This window comes from Rhinolophus sinicus, linkage group LG15 (assembly GCF_036562045.2).
Source record: "Rhinolophus sinicus isolate RSC01 linkage group LG15, ASM3656204v1, whole genome shotgun sequence".
Lineage (NCBI taxonomy): Eukaryota > Metazoa > Chordata > Mammalia > Chiroptera > Rhinolophidae > Rhinolophus > Rhinolophus sinicus.
The window spans coordinates 19,707,308-19,717,045 of record NC_133764.1 but is presented as its reverse complement, the minus strand read 5'-3'; the positions used below and the strand labels follow the sequence as shown (position 1 = coordinate 19,717,045).

The 9,738-nt window shown below is 51.2% G+C and overlaps 1 protein-coding gene across 4 annotated transcripts in view; it reads right to left on the bottom strand.

The window, feature by feature from the left end:
• Nucleotides 1–996: 996 nt before the first annotated feature.
• The window catches only part of RHBDL3 (rhomboid like 3), a 46,803-nt gene continuing 38,061 nt past the window's right edge, over nucleotides 997–9,738 (bottom strand). For all 4 annotated transcript variants that reach the window (XM_019750723.2, XM_074319996.1, XM_074319997.1 and 1 more), the window contains 2 exons: nucleotides 7,874–7,934; nucleotides 997–4,690 (listed from right to left, as the gene is read on the bottom strand). In XM_019750723.2, coding sequence (XP_019606282.1) covers nucleotides 4,419–4,690; nucleotides 7,874–7,934 — 333 coding nt within the window. In that variant the 3' untranslated portion in view covers nucleotides 997–4,418. The remainder of the gene's footprint in view (nucleotides 4,691–7,873; nucleotides 7,935–9,738) is intronic.

Below are 9,738 nucleotides of genomic sequence, written 5' to 3'. Positions count from 1 at the left end.
AGGTGTGGGAGCCCAGGACTGACCTGGGAACACTGGTCTCAGACAGGGTCCCGACTTTCCTTAAAGGGAAGTCACTTTGCGCTCCAAAGAGAAGTGGGTTCTTTGACCTTTAGCCTGCACTGTTCTCTAAAGTTTGTTTTGGAATGACTTCTGCAGCATTTAGAAATATTTAAAAATGATACACAGAAACTGATATGAAAGAATATTACAGGAAACAACTCCCATACTGAATTTAACAGGGTAGTTTAATCCTCAAATGAAATTTAACAGTTTTGAACGGCAAAACTATACACCCTGCCACTGGTTTAGAAAAACGGGTGAAAACAGTTCACTTTCTCAGGCTGCCTCTACTCAAAGCGCACTTGATCGCTAACCTTACCAAGCACCAGATTTCACCTTTCACATTTATGCTCCTCTCGTTTGCCCCTTCTGTGTATGAATTGACCACGCCCTTTTACATGGAGAACATTCCTATCGTTCCTCAAGATCAGGGGATAGGCTGTTGACAGCCTCCAGAAAGGCCTAAAGACTAGGCTATCAGGGTAAAGAAGGAAGTACTTAGGAAATTTCAAAGAAGATTCCTCCAAGAATAGTAGTCCAAGTGTTCATTTCTCATCGGGGTATAGAGTAAGGATGGAAGGGGAAGGCGGGACAGACAGCAGGCTCACAGGTTCTGGCCCGGAAGCCATGCATCAGTTTCCTTATTCACAGCCATTCCTCCCCCCATCATACACAAAACTGTCTATCTGTGCATTTTTCTAGGAAGAGAAATCATAGCTTTCATCAACCACTCGAAAGCATTCAGTAACTCAAGAAAGGTTACGAACCACCAAACCTGAGACACAGGCACCAAGAACCAATGCCCGATTTGTATTGTATAAATCATAGACCCACCACTCCTGCTACCCGCTCTCTCCCCCTACCTTGACCCAGATGGAGATGAAACAGGCCCCAATCAGGCCAGCCCTTCAGGTCACTTTCTGAATAACCAAGGCCTTAAAAAAAAATCTTTAATGGAATCTGTGCTCAAATAATATGTTACAACAAAAATATACAGAATGTACACAATACAAAAATATTTAGAAACAAACATTGCAGTTTGTGTTTTGTTTTCCATTTAAGTCCTTGTATGTGTGTGTGTGGGGGGCAGGAAGTTCAGTGTTGGGGGCTGTTTTTTAAGGCAGAGGAGTGCTGGCGCTTTCCAGCCAGCCCTGGGAGCAACGCGAATATGATGCCAGGAAAGGGCTTGCGCTGTGCTCGGGAACCTGCATTATTCGCAAATGAAATTGGACACTGGGGAAAGATCTGGGCTTTGTGAGCAATTGATTCCCCTAATCTTCTGGGCAAGAAGAGTTCTCATGGAAATTGAGAATCCTATTAGCAGGCAAAAGTGCCTCATTAGGGAGCTTTTCCTAATTAAAAAACGAATGATTAATGGTGTCATTGAAGGGAAATTTCTTCTTTGAAGGTTTGTTTTCTTCCCCCCCCCACCCCCGTTTCTGTGATTCCTCTTCTGTTTAACGAGAGAGCAAGTCTGTGGCTGCTGTGTGCAGAATGCCTAGATTTCAACTCTTGTGTCGTGTGGATGCAAATCTGACCTCCGTCCACAGCCTGAAGATTCACTGCACCCTCACTTTCCGGCACACTGGCCAGGTGGCCATACTGGGTGAGGAAGGAGGCATGATGCCAGCAGGGTACTGGGAGCGAGGGAAAAAAGGGACCTGCTGAGGAGAAAGCATGACACCAAAAAGGAAACCTTTCTTACCAGACAGCTGTCTCCGGCTCTGGGTGGGAGACCTGGGTTGTGTGAAGTGACTGTCGTCATCCCTGCTTGGAAAGGATGGTTGGTGGAGGGTAGTGGAGGTGGGTGACAGGCCGACCAAAGAACGTTTGGGTTGCCTTTGGATACTCCGCTGATGGAGCAGTTGGGGCTGGCGGCCGGCGGCATCAGTGAGGCTCTCTGAGCAGGCTCCAGACCTCGAAGGACAGTTATCAGGACGGCAGGTGGGATGTCCAACTCAGGCTGTCGTTCTTAGTAACCAGCTTCTATCTGAAGCCCTGAGGCAACTGGATGCTTCTCTGAGGGCTTTCTAGAGTCTTCTGGTCCGCAGTCTTCTTACCCCTGAGAAGAAGGCCCCTCTCCAGGCCACACCAGACAAAGACAGTGGTGGCTCTCTGCTCCTTCCACGCACAACCCAGAAGCCCCAGGTGCCAAACAGGACCTGGAGAGGTACTAGCTGCCTCTGCTCCTCCAGGAAGGGACCTCACCACTTGGGTCCAGCAGCAGCTGCAGCGCATGGCCAAGGCCCCCTTCCTCACCCTTCCCCAAGTCTTCTTGGCCCCCAGTTCCAACTCAGTCTCCTCTCCTGAGAAGCTGACTCTTCCAGCTTCACCTTTCTCTCAAGAGGACACAGAATGGCTGGAAGGGCACAGACAGGGTGTCTCAGGGCGATGCAGCTCAGCCAAAGATCTGGGCCCACGCCACCTCAGGTGGGCCGTCCTCAGCACAGGACCGGCACAGTGCAGCACGACCTTGGGAGCCATACGTGGGGCCAGGACAAACTATTTAGCAATGGGCAAAGGCAGGGAAGGGCCTGGCATAGCCTGGGGCTGAGCGGGGTGCCCTGGGTAGGAAGACTGCCCATTTATGTGTGACCACTGGGGATAGGAAGCCACAGGGGCCCAAGACCTCCAAATGTCTGGCCTGGCTGACTTCAGACCTCGGAGTACACAACGGCTCTCATGAGCACGTGCCTGGCAGAAGGCGGTCCCCACACTCCTGCCCTTGTTCCTGCACGAACCCAGCCCCTTTGCCTCCCAGACTTTGATTTTTCATCCTTCTGGGCTGTCAGTAGTTCGGAGTTCAAGAGCATTATAAAAGGAGTGACATTCTGTCAAAGGCCCCACACTCTCCCCTTGGGGTGCACCAGCTCCTAGTAGGGGGTCATTCGCTTGGCTTCATATTCCCACTTGTGAAATGGGGGTGGGGATAGATTTGATAGGGTTCAGTTCCCTCCTAGCTCCGAGCAGCTGACCCTATGGGTTGTCCTCACCTTTGATGCTCCTCCAAACACCCAACAATTCCTCTTTAGAAGCAGTTTACCGCCTAAATTAGAATTCCTTTAGCTGCAACCTCCTGTCCTCCTGACTCAAAAGGAAACATGGCTTTAATATTCCTGCCCCAGCCTGTCTTGCACCCCCAAAACCCTTTCCCTCCTAATGGAGACAGAACAGAACCTTTTCAGATATGAACGCCACCCCAGAGCAGAACTTGGCAAAGGTGAGGAAACCCTCAGGATCCTGAGAGGCCCTGGAAGGGTGGGAGGTCTCCCCCGACTGGGGACAATTCTTTCACTGGTCAGTGATTCTCAGAGGCCTGGAAGGGATAGGGGTGGGGGCGTGGGAAAGAAGGGGCAAGCTTTGCTAAAAGCAAGGATCCTCAGGCACCACACCCTCCACCTCTCAGCCCCTCCCTTCCTCTCACAGAGACACCTCCACAGACCCCGCTGCCCCTCAGGCTTCCTCTGCAGTATCCTTGGCACCTCCGGTGGTCTTTCCCATCACACGGGCATCTCCGCCCACCAAACCGTGCGAGTGTACATGCATCGGAACATCGTTTCCACAACCAAAGGAGAGGCGTCATGTAGGGTCAGGGCAATGGAAGGGAAGGGACGTTGGGGCACTGGTGTGAGACGCCAGCGTTCTGGGAGAAAGGGAGGGAGACGGCACAGTTGGTCCTGGGACTTCCCCAGGGTGGAACTTGGGATGAAGTTCGTTCCCTCTTGCTGGGGTTCCTCCTGCTGCGTACCCCCAGGGCAAGGGTGAGGCCTGAAGTTACACACTCTCCCTCCTCTGTCCACCCACCCAGGCACTAGAGGCCACACCCAGTGCTCACCGTCAGGCACAGAAGGGCACCTTGGGCTCCCTCAGGCCAACGTCACCATGTCCACCAGACCCTACAGCTGGAGAGGGCGCATTTCCTGGCCTGCAGTCATCTCTAGGCTGGACGAGGGCCTGCCTGCTACTACCCCCTCAGGCCTTGCTTACACCCATACGGTCTCTCAGAGTGGAGGATAAGGCTTCTGCCCGATCTGTAATGGGGGAGGGGACCACTGAACGCATGGAAGAAGCCCAGCCCAGAGGACAGCCCGTCACCCTACCCCAGGCCTTTGCCCTGGCCCTATTATCTTCAGAACAGTCCAGAAAACAACAGTAGCCACATCCAACTTCTCCAGCAGACGCTTCTCAGAAAAGAGCCTTCAGTGCGTGTCCAACTCTGAACACAAATATTACAGCGGCCTAGTGTCGCTTGTCCTGTCCTCTGCGGCCTCACTGAGCTGGTGATGAGAAAAAGAACACAGATGCTCCTTCCTGATGCTGCTTTGCCCTCCCCTCCCCAACCTTGGTCCCCCAGCCCTTCAGGGGGGTGGTGGCAACTTTAAGTCCAGCAGGGTATAGGCGAAGATATTCCAGAAGACAGCAAACAGCACAAAGATGGTGTACATGGCCACAAAAATCCACCACAGCGACTGGTCCTGCAGCCTCTGTTCATAGTTCCTCAGCACCACCACACCCAGGGTGATGCCCACGGCGACACCACCCAAGTGCGCCACGAAGCTCGGGTGAGGGCACGGGGGATAGGCCGACGGGTGGAACCGGAGCCACACAGCCCGACCAAACTCCATGCTCACTGCAAAGGGAAGAAGCACAGAGAAGTCACAGGAGGGCCACTGGGCAGGGGCTGAGGGACAGGCCTTGCACTCCATCCACCCATCCATCCTCCCATCCATCCATCCATCCTCCCATCCATCCATCCATCCATCCATCCATCCATCCATCCATCCATCCTCCCATCCATCCATCCATCCATCCATCCATCCATCCATCCATCCATCCATCCATCCTCCCATCCATCCATCCTCCCATCCATCCTCCCATCCATCCATCCATCCATCCATCCATCCATCCATCCATCCTCCCATCCATCCATCCATCCATCCATCCATCCACCCATCCATCCTCCCATCCATCCATCCTCCCATCCATCCATCCATCCATCCATCCATCCATCCATCCATCCTCCCACACATCCATCCTCCCATCCATCCATCCACCCAGGTGCCCCCTTGGCCCATCAATTCATTCACGACGAGACAAGCACTGTTTTTTCTATGTGCTGGAGTAAGAGTCGTGAAGAAGACAAACCTCTATTCTCCCAGAGCTTACAGGATCTGGCAATAAACCAGCACACAATTACATACATAAGATAATTTCAGTATGAGAAATTCTATGGGAAACAAAAACAGGTGATTTCAAATCAACAGTGGGTGTAAGAAGGAGGATTCTTTAGTTTGGAGAGTCAGGCAAGATCTCCGTAAAGAGGTGACATTTGAGCTGAGATGTGACTATCACGAGAAGACCCTCAGAAGAACATTCCAGGCAGAGGGGATGGCTTGTGCAGCAGCCCAAAGGCCCTCGAACCCCTGCTGTCACGGGTCCTGGAGGCTCAGTCTCCCCATCTGTATGAAGTCTCAGCCTTTATGTACCAGGCTACCCTGCTGGAACATTAATAACAACTGCAATAGGCGGTAGCACTTTACAGTTTATAAAGTGTTTTTATGTGTTATTTCAAAACACTTAGGAAGCCCTCAGAACGATTACTCTTGTGGTTGGAAGGTAGGGATGGAGGGGGAGATGGGAAAAGAAGGACTGGAAATAAATAGTTGCAACAAACTGCTGGAATTTCTCTCTTGACAGATTCTAAAATGCCCACATCCTGTTCTCCAATCCATCCTTTTTGCATGAACTTCTTGGGTTGGCCAATCCAATGGGAATGTACTCTCTGGAAAGGATAGATGCTGGGAAACTGTGTGCCATTTTGTTACCTGCCTCCCACGGATGCTGAGAGCAAGGGCTCTTATTCCTGTTTTACATCCAAGGCAAACATGACAGATTGAAAGAAAGCCCTTGGAGGGGAATTTTGTCCTTGATCAGTTACCATTTAATTAACAGTGCCCCTCTCACCATTCTAACCACTCCAGCGATGTACATTCCCCTGGGGATTGCCTAACCTTCTGTCGCCGGCCCTGCAACTCCAAGGATGGCCGATAGATGGCGGAAAAGGAGCACCAGGGGTGAACACTGTGTCCATTCCTCCCCAGGCCCAGGGGTATCTTCCTGCCTTTGTTTAGCAGGCCGTGTTCCACAAGGGAGGTTTGAAAGACATGGTCCCCCATTCCAAAACCGCATTTTCATTTTTATGATGCTGAGAGTTGTTTTTTTAAACAGCAAGACTCATGTTTCTCTTCCCTTCCTTGCAAACAAACTCAGAGTCTGAGCAGACAGGGAAGATATGGTCACCCTAGCACCCCACCCTACTGGCCCCCACCGACCCCCACTGCCCTGGCTCAAAGAGTCTCTGGGCTTTATGGCTGGAAGTTCCTCTCTAGAAGTAGAACTCCTCCAAACCCATCCAGGAAACTGAGACCAGAGAGTCTTGAAAGCCATGATGTATGAGGCAGGGGACGTCAAAGTGGCTCAGAGTGGAGCCCACACGGGCCCCTCCAGCCCATGCTTGTTCTGGCTCAGTCTTCCTCTTCCTCACGTAGTCAGTGGCCGACCCAGGCGGACAGAGCCAAGGTGCTCCTACCCTGCCTGGCTAAACTGTGCGACATTCGAAATGGCACAGGCTGGCTCTGAATTCTGGCTCTGTCACCTCTAGGTGGGTGACCCTGGGAAAGGAACTTACCTCTCTGAGTCTTGAGTACGTACCTGTAAATTAAGCCTACTAATACCCTCTTCACAGCGGTATTCTGAGAACTGGGTGAGAGACTGTGTGTTCCCTCTGCCCTTTTCCTATCTCCATTGCTTCTGTTCAGACTATGATCGCTATCTCAGAATGAGCCTCTTGGCCTCTGGTCTCATCTCTGAGCACTCAGCCCCTTCTCCATATTGCAGTCTGGCTGGTCTCCTAAAACTCAAATCTGTCAGTAACTCTCTTGTTTAAAGCCCCCCAGTGGCCTCCTAGTGTATTCAGGCTGAAGTCCAATCTTTCCCTTTGCATGGAAAGCCTTTCAGGCTCTGACTCCTATTACCTCTTATCATAACCACGCACAGTCCCAGGTCTCACAGGTTGGTTCTGCTCACTGACTTGCCGGCTGGGACCCTTCACCGGCCCGTCTGGTTAATGCTGCGTCTCTGCCGGAAACGGCCTCCTGCCCCTTGTCTGCATGGTGAATACCTGCCTGTCTTGAACACTCAATACGACCTCTGTAGGTAGAACTGACTTCTCCCCACTAGGGCCCGCACCACCCTGTTTGTAGGGGTTCATGGATTATAGTTGGAAAACCTGCTAAAACTACCAGTTGTGTGTGTGTGTGTGTGTGTGTGTGTGTCCGTATGCATAGGTGTGTTTTTCTGGGAAAAGGGTCCCTAGCTTCCAACAGGAGCTCTCAAGGGAACGACTCAATCACCCAAAAGGTTATTATTTTTCTTGGGGTGCTGGTCATTGAGCTAGACACTTACCCTGAGTATATTTTTCTGTCTGCATATTATGTGTCAATAAAAAGTTTGAGAAAAGTTGAGAAGTAGCAGAGTAGGCCAGACTTCTCTCATTAACATCCCTATTTTGTTCCATGTTATTGACATGGCTCCCTCTTTTTTTTCTTTTTATGGACTATCTCTCTCTCTTTTTTTTCCTTTCCCTTTCTTCCACCTCCCCCGCCCCCATTCCAGTTCAAGCACGCGCTCCAACCACCTGAGCCACCGGGCCGGCCCTTTTTTTCTTGACCACAAGCCCCTGAAGGGCAGGGACTGTGCCATCCTTCCATCCTCCAGGCCCAAAGCAGAACCCCCTTGCCCCACCAGGACTTACTACAGACCAAGGCCACAGCCATCCGCAGCAGCTTGAATTGGCACTTCATGCCTGACCAGTTCTAGGAAAAAAGGAGAGAATTCCATTAGTTCCAGATCAGATCACTCCTCTGCACAGGGATCTGGCTTAAGAAAACCTGACATTTAAAAAAATAATCTTCATTAAATCCTGAATGAGGGGGTTGTGGCTTAGTCACAGGTCAACCAGCAAGGCTTTGAGACTTTAGGCCATGGTTAGTTTATTACTGTCAAAAAGCTCTTGAGCTGCACGCACAGAGGAGGAGAATCTAGATCTAGGGAGATGAGAGTCCCTGTCTTCTCTACACACAGACAACACCTGAGAGCTGAATTAATGGCTGGGTCCCACACTTGCAAAGGGATGCAGGACAGCAAACCAAGAAAAGTCAAAGCAGAACCATCAGGATGATTAAAAACAAACAAACAAACAAACTCTAAAGCCTGCATATGAGGAATGAATGAAGAGAAGAAGCAAGGGTCAAGTTCACTGCTGTCAGGTATCAAGTGAATCAACACACAGATAAGGTACATTCAGTGTAACCTGCAAACAGAAGACTCAATGGATGAAAATTTCAGAGAGAGATTTTTTTCCCCCTTAGCTCAACAGAAGTTTCCATTTCTAATAAGCAGAGCTGCCTAAAGATGGAATGATCCATCTTGGGGGAGGGTGCGTTTCCCATCACTGAGGGGTTCAAACAGGGCTTTGCATCACTTGGAGGGAATGCTCTAGAATCCAGCATTGGAAAGGGGGTGGGCCAGATGGCCTTCAAACAAATCCCTCTTTCCCCTGAGACTCTCTGAACACTGTGAACCTCCAAAGCAGATGAACAGAGTACAATTATTCACCTCACAAAGGGGTTTTTCATTTTACAAAAGACTTCGCCATGGGGTTCCTTTGAGGGGCACTCCTGCAGTGCATTCAAAGCACTTCCCCATTTGCACCAATGCACGGGCACACACAGAAACGAGCCCGGACTCTCCCTGGAACATACCAGCCCCAGAGAAGGAGGCAAGCTGGGTACAGGCAGGGGCTTCCGCTCCCTCCCACCATCCATTTTCCCTTTGCTGCTTGGCCCAGGCCCAACTGGGGGGGCACGTCTCACACCCCTTTGACATTGGGGGACATGTGTTGAACTTTACAGAGTCCCTGTGTACTGGCACATACAATAATGTCTGTGGAAGCGTCAGTGGAGCAAGCAAGGAAAGCTGCCAAAAAGGGGGAGAAATCCTGCAGTATTGGGCTTATTGCCCATCGCTTGCCTTTCCCCCATTATTCCTCACTGACCCGAAAGCCCTTCTCCACAAAAGGCGAGATGGGCGCCACACGGCACCTCTTTAGATGAGGACATCTAATCTTGCTCCCTGACATGCTCTGTGCTAAGAAGCAGATGACAGGACAATATTGTCACCTGCTGGTGTCTGCCCCCAGAGAAGTCTCGCCAGGAGACAGGGAACAAAACAGGAGTTGGTGCCCTCCACTGGATCTGGCAACCCAGTCCAAGCCAGCGCCGTTACCCGATGGTGGGCAGCCCTTCAGCTCCTCTCCCGGCCGACACCCTAGAGTCGGTGGGTCCTTGGGGATCATCTGATGGACCATCTCCTCCCAAAGGGGACACCCTCTGCCAAGCCACTGACAAAATGGCTCTTCAGTTCCTGCAACAGGGAGCTCATCACCTCCTGGGGCAACCCTGTGAAGGGGCTCTAATCACTGCCAAGTTCTTCCTATTATCCTACCAGACTTTGCCTCCCTGTGATGTCCACCCAGGGGTCCCTTAGAAGTGACACTCATGTTTATAGCAGTATTACTCACAAGAGCCCCAAAGTAGAAGCAACCCAAATTTCCCTTGA